The 17,561-nt window shown below is 40.7% G+C and overlaps 1 protein-coding gene across 2 annotated transcripts in view; it reads left to right on the forward strand.

Moving 5' to 3' along the window:
* ADGRD1 (adhesion G protein-coupled receptor D1) overlaps positions 1 to 17,561 on the forward strand; it is a 430,427-nt gene that overhangs the window by 293,193 nt on the left and 119,673 nt on the right. For both annotated transcript variants that reach the window (XM_072144407.1, XM_072144408.1), the window contains 2 exons: positions 737 to 840; positions 12,882 to 12,993. In XM_072144407.1, the coding sequence (XP_072000508.1) occupies positions 737 to 840; positions 12,882 to 12,993 (216 nt within the window). The remainder of the gene's footprint in view (positions 1 to 736; positions 841 to 12,881; positions 12,994 to 17,561) is intronic.

The raw sequence follows: 17,561 nt of genomic DNA on the forward strand, positions 1-17,561 counted from the left end.
TTTTGGTGCACGCGATCGGATTGTGGCACATCGGCGCCAGCTTTCACGCGACGGGGGGTGTGGCTGTAGGAAAACCCGATGGATTTGGAAAAAACGACGTATTTTTAAAAAAAGATTGTGTCGCAAGAATAGCACTCACATACACCGGGATGAAGAAGGTGAAATTCGGCGGAATTCAGCACAGCAGCGACACCTAGTGGATATCGGACGCACAACCTTAGTGAATGCCGGCTAGCTCCGAATCAAGGTTGGACAACGCGACTCTGGATCGCGAATAGACCGAAGTAAATGTGCCGAAGTATCCTCTTGAGGAGAGCACATTCTTAATATGTTATCCTGGGAAAATAAGGCGATTCCTGTGTGACCAGCTACCAACATAGAATATAATGATTTATTTTTGTATATACAAATAGGTAATTTGGAAAATATTCATTTTCAGTTGTGATAATGAAACCGATAATTAAATTCATTATTTTTGTGGAAGTAAATTATACAATTGTTATAGTCACAGAACATTGCTGCATGGCTTTAGGCACTTTACACTGCTGTACATAAAATAACTGGGAGCCTTGTGCATAGGAAGATTCTGTTTGATGGCAAATCTGTAATAATGTATGCATAGGATGACAATTAGTGCTGATTGGAGTGTTAAGGTTAAATTGATAAACTTGTCATAATTCCAAATTAACCTCAAGTAAAATTAATGAGTATTTTCTCTTCTTTTTCTGTTGCACAGCTCTCCAGTACCCACCAGGTGGCACTGTCCTCCATCAGTTACATTGGTTGTTCTCTGTCCATTTTCTGCTTGGCAATTACACTGGTCACATTTGCGATACTTTCGTGAGTATTTTATAATATTTCATTTTTTTCCTCTGTTCCCTGCTAGGCAAATATTGCTGTTTATAGACTATCAGAGATTTATGCGTGTTCACATATCAGACTAGCGCTGCACAGTAACATTAGGATTCTTTCAATCATAAATGCCATTAATTCTCACCAACCCTTTAATTGGATTTTGCCTATATATTTGTAACAGCTGGGTGATTTTGCTCAAATTGCTTTAATTTCCTGATCAGAGGAGTTTTCCATTTGCTTTCATGGCATGTTTTAGAGCAGCAGTTTATTATCTCTGCTCAGCTGCTTTACAGACATAGGCCATTTACTGGGAAGAGGACATTTACAGGGATTCTGGTGGCTGAAAGACCATCAAATCACTGCAGGTCAAAAAAGGCACGATCTACTCATTTAATGCACTTGTCAAATACATGAAATATATTCTCTAACATTGTTGGAATCCAATGTGAATCAGCATGACCTGACGGGGGTTCTGTTATCGAACAACCTGGATAGAGGCAGTGACAGTCACAATAAAGAAGCATGTCACACTGGAGGCACATAGCCCACTTAGCTTTATAGTGACAGTGTCTGTATAAACACCACACCATATGCTTCAGTGGGATAGTCATATACAGGGCTCCTCAGAGCATAACCTGAAGTTTTTAGGACCACTGCTAAATCTTGCCTCCAACTATACAACATTGTCTATGGTACTGTTCTATTTATTTCATAGACACCTTATGGTGGTCCTATAACCTCAGCACCCCTATCCCCTAAATTACCCCATAGTTCTATGTTAGTCACATATTCTCCACCCACAAGAGGGTGCAGACCCCCCCAAGGCACAGAAAATGAGGTAGTCTAGACCTACATTTATGTCATACATCAATAGCAGGTGAATACTCAGCCACCCCATTATATAATGTCACGGGATGATCTGATGGCTGATACATTGGACCAAGTTAGCAAGCTCTGTGCAGCGCTACGAAATCCGTGTGCGCTATATATATATAAAGGAATTATTATTATTTTTATTATTATTACATGTTTCATAAAAGTAAAGAAAGTAATGAACTAAATTTTCATTTATGGGAAGTAAATCCTGGGATGTATTTGGACTATCATAATTAGTGTCAGGGAGGAATCTTTTCCATGTTATTGGTTTGCATCTGCTTTCAAAAGTTTTTTTTTGCCTTCCTGTGGTTCAACCCTGAATTAAAAGTTGTATTCAACTTTGTTTTCTCTGATACATAGAAGAGTTATCCGATACAATATGGCATAATACACCGTAAAGTAGATTTGCTTTCATAATTAGGTTATACTGTATATATGAATTGTATCATGTAGGAAGAATATGCAGTATATGGTGAATTATTATCCATGTATAACATTACTATGCATATAGTATTTACAGAACACAACCTTCCGTAGAGGTAGCTATGCTCTAATTACTGTATCTGCCATGTTGTCACTCAGAGAAGCAAGTGTAGAGCTATGTAATTATCACATTGCATAATAGCAGAGACACTAATGGGCAGGATTACGGTGTAAATTCTGTAGATTTTTTTATACAAATTTCCAACCTCGATTATTAGGCATAACATGAAACACTCAAGCATTGTTTTTGCTTTTCCAAATATGAAATTATATTTTATTAATATCATTTTTCGAAATATATTCACATTGAATTATTTATTTGTTAAAAGTTTCACATTCATTGTGAATCTCAATTAAAAGTTCCTTCTGCTATCTCTTATCAGTTGTATTTGTGGATTGTATCTTATTACTATAATGAAAATAAAAGCATTGTTGGCTTATGTAATAGATACTGCTAAGCTTTTCAGTCTGGAGTCATAAGGGAAGTTCCAGACTATGCAGACAAGCTAAGAGAAAAGCATTTGTACATATACATGGAGGAACAGATAATACTGTCATATAGCTGCACAAGGTATGAGACAAACATTACAGCCAATTATCAGAGGCTGAGTATGTCCATCCTATACTGTGTGGTAGGGTTTCACCTAGACCATATAATATTATTATTATTATTATTATTATTATTATTATTATTATTATTATTAACAATAACCAGACTGTTGTAATGTGAGGTGATATGGGTTATGCTGACTGCTCTTATATGGGAAATTCTTGGCTTTATGGTCATCCTTCTCTTAGAGGAGGTGGTATGGGCTGTATTGCCACATTACAGCTATAGTGAAGGTCTTGACTACATTGGCAGCATACTATTACATGAGGTAGTCCATACATTACAGGATTCAGTTATAGGGGAGTTCCACACTACACAGGATTCAGTTATAGTGGAAGTCCAGACTACACAGGAAGCAGTTATAGGCGAGGTCCAGACTACATAGGATTCAGATATAGGGGAGTTCCAGACTACACAGGATGCAGTTATAGCTGAGGTCCGAATTACGCAAGGTGCAGTTGTAAGGCAGGTCCAGACAACACAGGATGCAGTTATAGGGTAGGTCCAGACTACACAGGATGCAGTTATAGGGCAGGTCCAGAATACACAGGATGCAGCTATAGTGAAGGTCTTGCTGCAGTTACAGGCGGTAGTCCAGGCAACACAGGATTCAGTTATAGGGGAGTTCCACGCTACACAGGATGCAGTTATGGTGGAAGTCGAGACTGCACAGGATGCAGTTATAGGGCAGGCCCAGGCTACACAGGGAGCAGTTAAAGTGGAGGTCCAGACTACACAGGATGCAGTTATAGTGGAAGTCCAGACTACACAGGATGCAGTTATAGGGCATGCCCAGGCTACACAGGAAGCAGTTATAGGGGAGGTCCACACTACACAGGATTCAGTTATAGTGGAGGCCCAGACTACATAGGACTCAGATATAGGGGAGTTCCAGACTACACAGGATGCAGTTATAAGGCAGGTCCAGACTACACAGGATTCAGATATAAGGGAGGTCCGGATTATGCAAGGTGCAGTTATAGGGCAAGCCCAGGCTACACAGGAAGCAGTTATAGGGGAGGTCCAGACTACACAGGATTAGGTTATAGTGGAGGCCCAGACTACATAGGATTCAGATATAGGGGAGTTCCATGCTACACAGGAAGCAGTTATAGGGGAGGTCCAGACTACACAGGATTCAGTTATAGTGGAGGCCCAGACTACATAGGATTCAGGAATGCAAAAAAGGGGGAGAAAGCCTTTTTTTTTTTACAGCTGACCGTCTGAGCAGTAACTCAGCTTCCACACTTTTTGGTCTGACGAAGGGGTTTCCCCGAAACGCGTTACCACTGGATTTTTATGTTTAGCAATAAACTCCGTTATATCTGAAGATTTCATTCCATTTTTGGTTACAAGCACACCCACTTGGCTTTCTCCCCCCTTTTTTGCATTCCTGTATCATTTACGTTACGGTGCCTTTGGTTACCGGTTCTTTGGAGATCCTAGGAGTAGCTGCAGTAACCTAAGTTTACAAATAAGGAACCTTTCCCCTCCTAATGGATAACTAACACCGCTTACTTACAAGTGGCTACCAGGTGAGCACCTACCTTCTCACCATAATTGGTACCGACCTGTCTCTACGTTATTACGCGAGGCGCCGTAATCTTCCGTTGTTGTTTTTTGTTTTCTTTTCTTTTACGTAGGATTCAGATATAGGGGAGTTTCAGACCACACAGGATGCAGTTATAGGGCAGGTCCAGACTACACTGGAAGCAGTTATAGGGCAGGTCCAGACTACACAGGATGCAGTTATAGCTGAGGTCCGAATTACGCAAGGTGCAGTTGTAAGGCAGGTCCAGACAACACAGGATGCAGTTATAGGGTAGGTCCAGACTACACAGGATGCAGTTATAGGGGAGTTCCAGACTACACAGGATGCAGTTATAGCTGAGGTCCGAATTACGTAAGGTGCAGTTGTAAGGCAGGTCCAGACAACACAGGATGCAGTTATAGGGTAGGTCCAGACTACACAGGATGCAGTTATAGGGGAGTTCCAGACTACACAGGATGCAGTTATAGCTGAGGTCCGAATTACGCAAGGTGCAGTTGTAAGGCAGGTCCAGACAACACAGGATACAGTTATAGGGTAGGTCCAGACTACACAGGATGCAGTTATGGTGGAAGTCCAGACTGCACAGGATGCAGTTATAGGGCAGGCCCAGGCTACACAGGGAGCAGTTATAGGGGAGGTCGAGACTACACAGGATTCAGTTATAGTGAAGGCCCAGACTACATAGGATTCAGATATAGGGGAGTTCCAGACTCCACAGGATGCAGTTAAAGGGCAGGTCCAAGCTTCACAGGAAGCAGTTATAGGGCAGGTCCAGACTACCCAGGATGCAGTTATAGGGGAGTTCCACGCTACACAGGATGCAGTTATAGTGGAAGTCCAGACTACACAGGATGCAGTTATAGGGCATGCCCAGGCTACACAGAAAGCAGTTATAGGGGAGGTCCAGACTACACAGGATTCAGTTATAGTGGAGGCCCAGACTACACAGGATTCAGTTATAGTGGAGGCCCAGACTACATAGGACTCAGATATAGGGGAGTTCCAGACTACACAGGATGCAGTTATAGGGCAGGTCCAGACTACACAGGATTCAGATATAGGGGAGGTCCGGATTATGCAAGGTGCAGTTATAGGGCAAGCCCAGGCTACACAGGAAGCAGTTATAGGGGAGGTCCAGACTACACAGGATTAGGTTATAGTGGAGGCCCAGACTACATAGGATTCAGATATAGGGGAGTTCCAGGCTACACAGGAAGCAGTTATAGGGGAGGTCCAGACTACACAGGATTCAGTTATAGTGGAGGCCCAGACTACATAGGATTCAGGAATGCAAAAAAGGGGGAGAAAGCCTTTTTTTTTACAGCTGACCGTCTGAGCAGTAACTCAGCTTCCACACTTTTTGGTCTGACGAAGGGGTTTCCCCGAAACGCATTACCACTGGATTTTTATGTTTAGCAATAAACTCCGTTATATCTGAAGATTTCATTCCATTTTTGGTTACAAGCACACCCACTTGGCTTTCTCCCCCCTTTTTTGCATTCCTGTATCATTTACGTTACGGTGCCTTTGGTTACCGGTTCTTTGGAGAGCCTAGGAGTAGCTGCAGTAACCTAAGTTTACAAATAAGGAACCTTTTCCCTCCTAATGGATAACTAACACCGCTTAATTACAAGTGGTTACCAGGTGAGCACCTACCTTCTCACCATAATTGGTACCGACCTGTCTCTACGTTATTACGCGAAGCGCTGTCCTCTGCCGTTGTTGTTTTTTCTTTTCTTTTACATAGGATTCAGATATAGGGGAGTTCCAGACCACACAGGATGCAGTTATAGGGCAGGTCCAGACTACACTGGAAGCAGTTATAGGGCAGGTCCAGACTACATAGGATGCAGTTATAGGGGAGGTCCAGACTAAATAGGTTTCAGATATAGGGGAGTTCCACACTACACAGGATGCAGTTATAGTGGAGGTCCAGACTACACAGGATGCAGTTATAGTGGAGGTCCAGACTACACAGGATGCAGTTATAGGGCAGTCCCAGACTACACAGGAAGCAGTTATAGGGCAGGTCCAGACAACACAGGATGCAGTTATAGGGGAGGTTCAGACTACACAGGATCTAGTTATAGGGAAGGTCCAAACTACACAGGATTCAGATATAGGGGAGGTCCAGATTGCACAAGGTACAGTTATAGGGCAGGTCCAGACCACACAGGATGCAGTGATAGGGGAGGTCCAGACTACACAGGATTTAGATTTAGGGCAGGTCCCTAGGAAGGGATTGGATTTGAAAGGGATTTAGGAGAAACAATTCTATATAACATAACCATTATTTAGGTGTAAAAAGGCATCTAGACCCTTTTTGAAGCTCTCTGCTTCCCTGCTGTGACCAGATGGATAGTTGTTAGAAAATGTGGTACAGGCTACATGCACACACTTCAGTTATAGGGGAGACCATGACTAAATAGACTACAGTTGTTGTGGATGTTGGTTTGCTGTTACAGGAGGTCATGCCCACACAGCCACACTGTGATTTATGCGGAAGTGAAGGCTACACAGTCAAACTGGTGCTGAAAAGGGGGGTCCCGAGTGCACAGACAGATTTCCTTCATAGTGGAGGTCCAGACCAAATTGTCAGCCATCTAGAGGTATTTTAGACTGTGCACAACCTTAATGTTTTTATTTAGGTTCCAGACTGCACAGGCAGTAAATAGGTGGGGCCTAGATTCTACAGTAAGATTACTGCTTTATAATGAGATCCAAGCTATACCCTCAGAGCTTTGTTGTACAGGGATGTCCAGGCCACACAGGAAGATTGCCGTTAAAATAGATTGTCCACTCTTAAAACCCAAACAAATGTTTTCTGCTTTTTAAAGTAATTTTTAAGGTGAACGTGCACATAAAGATTTAAACAGCCTCCTTTCCATAGGGTAGGTAAGAGTTAATAAATCATTAGAATACACATCTCTCTATATGACCATTAATTCCTCATGATATTTTGGATACCAGTGAAGAAGGTAGACAATGCATAAAAAAGTTTATCACCAGCTACATATCACCATTAAACCTACAATTTATATACAGTGATTTTAACTCGCTAGAATGAGACAGAAGGAGAATTGTCCTTTGGAGACAGCTGAAAGAAGATCTCAGATTTAATATTCCCCATGCAGACAGACTTCAGTGAATCAGTACATTGTGCAAAGTGAAAAAATGGAAACCGTTGAGGCAAGAAAAACAGCATTTTAGATTAATCCATGGACATTTAACACATTTAACAGAAGGTTTTGACCCACCGGACTTTTGGAAGTGCAGATGAATTGTTTATGAATGCCATCTGCACAATAGCAATACATTGCCAGGGTGGAATTGTTTCATTAGATTGTCACTGGAGGCTGTGGAAATGTTAACACATACACTGAAGGCAGTTTTCTTGAATATAAAGGATGGCAGATCTACATTGATGTTAAAGGTAACTTGTTTGTAAATGACATTGAAATGGATTTCCCGAGGCTTGTCACTACTGGCAGATGTACCTGCTATGTGTTGCCTTATGGACAGGCTGTTTCTGGAGATGGTTAATAGACCTGGCAGTATTGTCCTGAAGAGTCCACTTAATACTGTATATTATAAGTGGTTCCATATGGATGGTGATAAATTCATGGGCAAGACTTTGTAGCATTGGCACTCCCATAGAGCATGGATTTGTTGAAGTTTCACTTTGGCATCGTCATAAATAAGCAGCGTGTGAATTGATCTCTGCACATAAACCATCTGTTCTTGCAAAGGATACTTGACAGCTTGTGGCCACATTACAGAATTGTCATGGCTTTTAGACTCTTCCATTCAAGCTAAAAGTTCAAGTGCTTCATAGATGCTCCTAAACCTTCCAAATAAATAATAGGATATTATAACGAATACATGAAAATGAACTTTGTGATATTGATTGTATTTATATTTCAATTGTTAAATTCTGTGATTTATCCCCTTATCTGCTCTAAGTATTTTTTTTAAACAGGATTACATTTTGTTAATGTTCGCTTGACTAAAATTAACAAATGTTAGTCTAAATATTACAGATATCAGTAGGGTTACACCATTAACAAAGAATTGACAATAAAAAGGGGAATGATACCACCCTGATGTTGTACATTTTCAGGAGGGGTGACCAAGTGTTCTACAAAAGATTGAGAGTAGACTTATTTTGTAAAAGAGGCATGCTTGGATGGATGCTAACTCTATAGTGGCAAAATATTATATCACATTTTGGCATAAAAAAGATTCAGTGTGACCTATTTGTAGATATATTTGCTATTGTTATTGTTATTCTTAGAATCAATCATATAGTCCTGGGGATGGTCCTATAAGTGAATAATAGTCTTCAATGTATGTGAAGGTTCATACAGAGATAGCGCTCAATCACTGATGGGATCCTTATGACTAGATACTACTACTAATCATAAAAAGAGAAGATAATTAAGTAAATAAATTATATCAAATCATTTCCCACAAACATACATATCAGCTCAGCTACTACTGAAACATTTGGTTTGCTTTAAAGCAGAACCACCATTTCAGTTAATTTTTCTTATAGTGAGTTCTGCTTAGTTTGTAAAATATCAGGCTGCAGAGCTCCCTCCTGTAGAGATCCATATTCCAACCTGTGTGGGGTCTGTCTGTGGAGGATAACTGTGAACTTCCATTTAATCTCCCTGTGTTTGTTTACACAGCTCTGAGCTGCAGCTTCACTGTTGGCTTGATATTTAAAAATAAATCTTATAGCATACTACAGCCAGTGAATAGAGATGAGTACCCTGTATTAATCACTGGATTGGGGTGATACGTATATTACAGGTACCTGACCATAGGCATAAAATCGTAATAAATTCTAGCAGTATGCCAACATTAATAAAATATAACTTTTAATATAGATGAATAAAAAGGACCACCTGTTACGCTGCGGTCCAGATAATAACACGGTTACAATTACAGACAAGACCTAGTGAAACATAAACACCAAACGAGACGGGTACTGACCCCGTATCACACAAAATAAAGTATTTACAATTGCAGCATTAGGTAGGGCTACTTGAAAAGTGCAGAGGTACCAGTGCTAGGGTAGGAAAAAGGTTGGATCTCACCCATCTCCATCCGGGTTCTGCCGTGGTAGGGACCGTTTTGTGCAGTGAAGACCTATTATGCCCTATTCACACTATTGTCCTGATCCCCTTTTTTCATTTGCTCCCAGCCCTTACAAGGGCGGTCCCACACTTTCCCTGCACAGGCTGTTATGCCCTTGCTCTATGCTGTTCTTCTGTATTGGTTCCCTACGCGTTTCGTGCAACGATCCATGTGCACTCCTCAGGGGAAACTAAAGATCGTAGTATTGGTGCTCGTATACTTGCTGCGCCGCGGTGGGCAATCGACTTCGCTAACGCTAAATAGTCTGCAAAAAGCGGGCAGTGGCCCGTCCTGTGCTTTTAAGAGAGCTGCAGGTATACACCTAGACACTAGGTAAAGAAGCACGGCGTCGGCGCGAATCTGCTGCGCCTGCGTCCATTTAAAGCCGGTTCCGGATCCGCCCATGCCACGCCCCCTGTGACGTGTATCGGGGTTAGTGTCATGGCGTGGGAGGGATCTATGTACGGTGGCACTCAGGGTGATCCGCCTGCCTCTCGTACATGATTGTCGACATCCTCCTTGACTTGCAACCCTGGTGGTAACGAGATGCAGGTACACATGGAGGAAGATGTGAGTCTCCTATCATTTGGGAGTTCCGGCCATTGTACTTTGACCGGGATGCAAAGGTAATTTTATAAGTTTACATGAAAGTTTACATGACCTGATTTACCTATACAAAGTCCTTTAAGATGGAGACAATTAGGTCTAAAAGGAAATTTGGTTTTATATGGCAGAGAAAAATGTATAGAGTGGCAACAATTACAACTCTAGGAGTATTCAGTTGGTCCTCTTGTCTGAGGCAGTATGGGCTAGGAGGTAATTAACATACAAAGGAATAAGCTAGAAATGATGGTATGGAGGTAATCCGCATCAAGGACGGTAGGAGAGGGATGGAAAGGTTAGAGGAAGCAGGCATAACTAAGGGTTTCATTTAGACCCCTAGGGGCCACTGTGTCCAGGAGAAATATCCATCTTGCTTCGCATCGCAAGACGGATCTGTCCCAGTTTCCTCCCCTAATTGGTCTCGGGATAGCCTCTATCCCATGGAACCTAAGTTTAGTTGCGTCACCATTATGAACCAGATTGATGTGACGGGCTAAAGGTGTATCCCTTTTGTGTAGGATATCACCCAGGTGCGCTCCTATCCTCCTTCTCAATTGGCATATGGTCTTGCCAATGTATTCAAGTTTACATTCACATACCGCCCTGTACACTACTCCTTCTGTCCTGCAATTGATGAATTGTTTAATTGTGAAGGTTCTACCCGTTACTGTAGATGTGAAGGTTTTGACTCTTGCCATGTAGGGACAAGCGATGCATCCACTACAGCCAAAGTTACCAGTAACAGGAGTTTTGTCAAGCCAGGTGGTTTGCTGCTCTTGTGTAAAGTGACTATGAACTAGTCTATCTTTTAGTGAGCGGCCTTTCCTATATGTCACAGTTGGGTGGGTGCTGATTACATCTCTCACATCAGGGTCCATCAGTAAGATGTCCCAGTGCTTTTCTAGAATTTTACGAGCACTCGGTGCCCCGTTATCGTATGTGGTGATCAGCCTGATCATTTTGTCCTCATTAGTTTTCTCTTGTTTTCGGAGAAGGTCGTTCCTATTTCTACTTAGAGCATCCCTAAAGGCTGTCCTCAGCAGTCCATCCGGATAGCCCTTGTCCTGGAATCTCCTGCGAAGGTCCTTGGCTTGTTTAATGAATTTTTTTGTCCCTGAGCAATTCCTCCTTAGGCGGAGGTATTGCCCTTTAGGGATACCTCGTTTGAGGGGGATGGGGTGGCAGCTTTCCCATCTGAGAAGTGAGTTGGTTGAGGTTGCTTTTCGATACACCTCAGTAGCAAGGCCACCCTGTTCATCCTTTGTAATTAGGACATCCAAGAAAGGTAGTTTAGTTCCTGAGCTCTCATAAGTAAAACGTAGCCCTATTGGGTTACTGTTAAGTTTTTGGACGAAGATGGCAAACTCCGAGGCCGGGCCTCTCCAGATGACTAGCACGTCATCTATGTATCTGTGCCATGCCTCTATTTTGTCTGTATCCAATGTGCTGTCATCATTGAACACCAGGGATTCCTCCCACCAGCCCAGGAGCAAATTGGCATAGGTTGGCGCACAGGGCCAACCCATTGCTGTGCCCCTGAGCTGGTGGTAGAATTTGCCATCAAAGAGGAAAAAGTTTTTGGTTAGACAGAATTCCAAGGCTTTCAGAAGGAACCTGTTGTGTGTCTCATGCTGCCTCCCCCTCGACCTCAGGAAATGTGCCACTGCCTTTAGGCCCATATTATGGGGTATAGATGAATATAACGCCTCTACATCCACACTTCCTATGATATGGTCGTTGTCGAGAGTTATACCTTCTAGTTTCGACAAGAGGTCTAGAGTATCTCTTGTATAAGAGGGGAGTGCTATAACAAACTCTCTTAACACCTTGTCAAGGTATATCCCCAAGTTTTGTGTAATATTGTCAACCCCAGATACAATAGGGCGCCCTTTCAAGGGGGAGAGCCCCTTGTGCACCTTGGGGAGGCTGTAAAAGGTTGCTGTTACATACTACAGCCAGGGAGAGAGCAGGAAGGGTTAACCCTCATTGCTCACAACTGTAGAAACAAACAGGAGATGAGTAGAGAGAGTCCTCTCTTCAATCTGGTAGACAGACAGCCCTTGGCAATGGAAAAGTAAAGCCTTTATTAAAGGGCACCTTGCAGCCTATTGCTTATTGAAGTATATTTCAAACAAGTTCATAACGCTAACCCCACCCAATATAAAAAATTATCAGAAAGAACGGTTACTCTTTAAGGATCCATTCAATATGGTTATCCAGCCAGAGACAGTATTTCATAAACATCTCCATCTAGGCAATGCAGAGTAGTGCTTTTAGTGTGAGATTTGGATCTCCACATAGAATGTCAGTAGACATCTTTTCAAAAGACTTTGTCATATCTACAATATTCTTACTTTTTGTTTTCCTCTCCTTTTGGATCCACTAAAAAGGGAAAGTCATTTTAATGTTTGCAGAAAACCATCCAGAGCTTTTAGTCCAGGCAGTTAACAGATAAAGACTAAACAATAATGTGCAATTAAGATAATAGATAAAGATGAGATCTTAAAGCACTTTTCATCTACACATTGCCTGTTCCTTTTACTTGTACAATCATTTCCTATCGCCTGTATCTAAGGAGTTGGAAAAAGAATAATTTGTAATCATTGTATTGTTTCCTTCCAATTTACAATTGCATTCAGGTAATTTTATTTAATTTTTTTTTTCTTTAGAAGTCCAAAAGCTTTTACCCCATGTAAATATCTGAGTTGATGTGCTTAAAGTACTGACTCATATATTCCTACTTTATGTTTTGTTTCATAGCTCAGTGAGCACAATCCGAAATCAACGCTACCATATCCATGCGAACCTCTCATTTGCCATATTGGTTGCACAGATCCTTCTCCTCATCAGCTTTCGCTTTGTGCCAGAAACGGTGAGTGAACCTGAATAATAGTATTAAAAGCTATAATGTAGTCAGATCCTTAATTTACTTTTTAATTTAGCTTACATCTTTGTGAAGCATTGTGCGGGTGCTTTATGAAGACTTTATGTGCATCCTGGGAAAAAGTTTATAACATATCTCTGCCTCAAAGCAAAAATTACTACTACTAGTAGAGGTAGCCATCATTGTTTCATTTTAGGATTTATTATTGGATCCCATTATCATTGTGGCTTGTAGCAATAGCAGCACAGATGCTGCACTGATGGACTTATGTTGTTATGGTGTTATAAATGTGACTGAGATAGAGTATAAAGCTGGAATTACTATCCTAAAATTGAATATCCTGCAACCAGATTGTACCAACAACCTACTTTGGATAAATGTACAACTAACCTGACTATAATATAGGAACATGTCCACCCCAGATAAATCACCTGCAAAATCGAGTAGTCCAGGATACTGGGAAAAAGGATAATGAAATTAAGTGTTCTAAGTCAATGAAGTGAAAGAAATTAGGAAAAGATAGAGAACCACCATAATTAAGAGCTTTCCATTCTTTCATTTGATGAGGATTGCAGTTAAAGTGGTATCAGAATTTTTTTCTTGGCTTATCACCTAGAAGTTATCTGACCTGAAGAAAATATCATTTTCTACATGATATCTACAAGATGGTAGGATGATGAAAGATAGGAAGTTGGCAAGCCAACTGATGTAGTGGAATGTTTTGGTAGTAAAAATAGATAATAGAAATCATTTTTGTGTTACTTTCATAAATACCACCTAACATATGTTTGTTTAACGCTTCATTTAACTTATATTCCCTGTTATAACCTCTAACAGCAGGATGACACTAAAAAAATTTTCAGGAAGGGTTTCAGACATATGATAAAGAAGTGAATGCCTTGACTTAACCTCTAAGTTCTTTGAGATCAACATTCAATATGTCATCTGTGGGATGCAACACAGGTCTGGACCTAGAAAAAGTTATAGTTGAATTCTGCTTATTTTGTAAAAAATTGGGCTACAGAGGTGTCTCTTGTAGAGATCCATTTTACAGCCTGTACAGTGTTTGTCTATGGATAATTAATCCCCTTGTGTTGGTTTACACAACTCTGGGTAGTGAGGTTTAATTCCTTCACTTTCTGCTTCATGTTTTAAAATAATGCTGATAGCATTCTAAAGCAAGTAAGAGAGCAGAAGGGTTAACACTCACTGTTCAGAGTTGCGTAAAGAAACAGAGAGGAGAGAGAGTATGATCTTTAGCCTTTGGCCTGATCTTCCTTTGAATCAGAGAAGTACCACTGTAACTAAGGGCACCGAGCAGCCTGTTTCACAACACTCTCGCTTCATGATTATAAAAATGATCTCAAACTATCATTATTAAGAATCTTCTGCTAATTTAGATCACAGGATATTCTAGTGTCCTGTCCTGAGATATCCATGCCCTCATATTGTAGGTCAGAGGAGTCTCAGTGGCATGATTGAGACCTATAAAATGTTAAGTGGGGTTTAGTTTACGGACAGATAAGTATATACAGGTAAAAAACCCTAATGCAATAACTATAGACAGACAGTTGTGGCAAAATGCTAATTTGATATGTTGCTACATATATTTTTTTTACAACAGTGAGTGAGATATTGGAAAGTGTATGAAATGAAAGCCAGTATTAGATTGATGTCACAACCTAACATTTCTTATTTTGCAACATAAAAAGTATAATAAAATAAAAAGTATGTAAAATGTGGTTAAAATAGTACGGTAAGCATTATGTCAAGTGCAAGAGGAATTTACTTCATCTGACAGGGTCCATATCTCATATTGAAGTTTGCAATTAAAGTTTATTTAATCCTATAATGTCAAGGTCGCATGGAGCTACAGACTCTAAGTCTTGACATTTAAAACAACAGAAGCAGAAAGCTGAATTGTGCGAAAAAGGTAATTTTGTTTGTACAACTCAACTTAAAATTTTTTCCCTTCTTTGTTAAAGCATGTCCAGGCAAATAAGTTAAGAAAATACACATTTAGAAGTTATGTTGGGCTAAACAAGCCAAAATAAATGTTTGTTGCACAAACCAATTATATTTGTAGTCAGCTGTTCAAATGTAGCATAACCAATTACCAAGGATCCATGGAGATTCAATAACCCCTCTGGGAGCTATGGCCAATGTTTCTATGTCATAATCTTCTCTATCTGCCAAACCTAGAAGGCAGTAAGCTCCATTTACCGAGCAGACTCTTCAGCTGTCCCTAAAACCTTCCATACTCCCACATTACTTTTATTCTTGATACTAACGGGGGTTTCCATCTATAAAACACATGCAATTCAGTGCGTTCAAATAATGAGATATTTTTGGAATAATTTTTGCATCCCAAAAAATTGTCGCCATGACCTTTCCGGCCAATGGGACCGTCTTCGTCTTCTTTGGAGCATATTCACTAGGAGAAATCCATTGTTTTGATTGTTGCTTAGTTTCTGGTGTGTAATAATGAATCCAGGTTTCATCAACGGTGACAACTCGACGTAAAAACTCCTTCGGATCTCGCTTAAATTGCTCCAAACATTGCTTCCAAGTTAACAGACGCATCTGCTTGTTGTCTACAGTGGGCTAACATGTATTAAATGGGGCTGACATGTATTAAATGCCATTCCAGTCGACACATCTACGGCCTTTGCTACTTTGCGCACTTTCACAGTCAGCGAGCATCATGTCGTGGACTTTTTGAATGATTTCCTTGGTAACCATGTCTGCCGGGCGTCCTGGTCGCTCTTCATCAAAAACGGAAGTTTGCCCACGTTTAAATTCGTTGAACAAATATCTAACTATGGTCATAGATGGCAGAGTGTTCCCATAAACAGCACCCAACTTTGCTTTTATCTCCTCGCATTTTTTCCCATCCAAAAACAAAAGCGAATTACCGAACTATACTGCTCTTTTTCCATTTTAGCGAAAATCACAAAACACGTCATACACAAATGGCTGCCAAATCCAAACTAACCAATCAATCAGTCTGCAATTTGTTTTGCTGTCGTTTGATAGATGGCAGCACACAATGATAACACTAACACCAACTTCCCCCAGGAATGCCCTCTGTCGTCAAACACGGGTACTTGAACTGCCCTTGTACGTCAGAGAGAGGGGGAAGTACAAAGGGAGCAGAGGGGTAGTGGTTGACAGTGTTTGTACAAATACAAGAATTTTACCACCGTCACAGTGCCTGGATCTGTGAGTGAGTAGTGTCTCTGGTTTATCATGCTTGACATTAATGGTAGATTTCCTTTAAGACTATTTATTCATTAGAATTGAGTTATCATTGCATTGTCATGCTGATGCCGCCAAAAATCAGGTTTCCACAAGCTTTCTATTTAAAAATTGAATATAAAAAATATCTACTTAAATATTCATTTGATCATCAAAGATTGGAGTGATTTTTGCAGCATGCAACATGCTCCATTAACCTCAAACTGGACTGTAAAAGTGTCCAGAAGGTTCTACCATGGTTCCTCTGCTTTTCTCCAAAAACTATTTTTTGGATTGCTTTTTTTGGATCATGATTGCTCTGCCTCATATGCACCTCTGCACACCCCTCTGCACTGCCCCCAGCTTCACAACACTGTAATCCTATTTGGAATTCCCACGCATAGTGTGCCCGTGAATTTGGCGCCAGCCTGCACATCCCTGACCAACAGCACAGGTTCACCGTGCATGGCCAGTAATATAAGAGCTAGCCAGCGGCTAGCCAGGTTCTCTTTAGGGTTGCAAAACTGTCACGTGTGATCATACTGTACACATTATTTGTAATAATTATAATAAGGAAAAAAATAAAATCATGTTATTTTCTACTAGATACAATAGTAGAGTTGTTTTACCCTGCAACCTGTGAAAAAACCCCAGATAATAAGAAATTTGGAGGTAAAGATTTGGAGAATCTTGAAAAGGTATCTCATGAGGGGCGGATTAAGACTGCCATGAGTCCTGGGCTGTATGAGTATTATAGCCCCTATATGTCTGGAATCACTTCCTACATATATGCGGCTTCTCGGGAATGGAAAATGTGTGCCTGCATTCCATCTGCAATTTCAGAACCTTTAGAAGACCATTAAAGGTCCTGAAATGGCTATTGTGTACATGTGTATTGAGAGCAGGCACAGATGTATGTGGATTTTATGGGTGAAGGTCCTAAATATAAAATTTGGTGGGTGGTTTGGGTGGCCATGGGCCCCCTAGAATCCACCTACATTATAATCCAATATCGTATGTCATGACAGCATTTGTAAGGTAATGAGGGAAATGCATTGAAATATAATGACAACTGAAGGTAAAATGAGAGGGAAATTACTTTATCTATTATCTGTTTGGCCACAAAGTAAAAACACAGACTTTTTAAGATGTTTGTAAGGAAACTGGTTGAGAATGGTGTAAAGTGCTTTGTAACCTCAATTATGGAATTATGAGAAGGTTACTTATTCTTAAATATATTATTCCATCATTCGCTCTTCCTTATGAGATTAATTATGTGGGACTTCACAAGCCAGAGGATTAAAATACAGTGCAGTCAG

Source organism: Engystomops pustulosus, chromosome 1 (genome assembly GCF_040894005.1).
Source record: "Engystomops pustulosus chromosome 1, aEngPut4.maternal, whole genome shotgun sequence".
In the NCBI taxonomy this organism is placed as follows: Eukaryota; Metazoa; Chordata; class Amphibia; order Anura; family Leptodactylidae; genus Engystomops; species Engystomops pustulosus.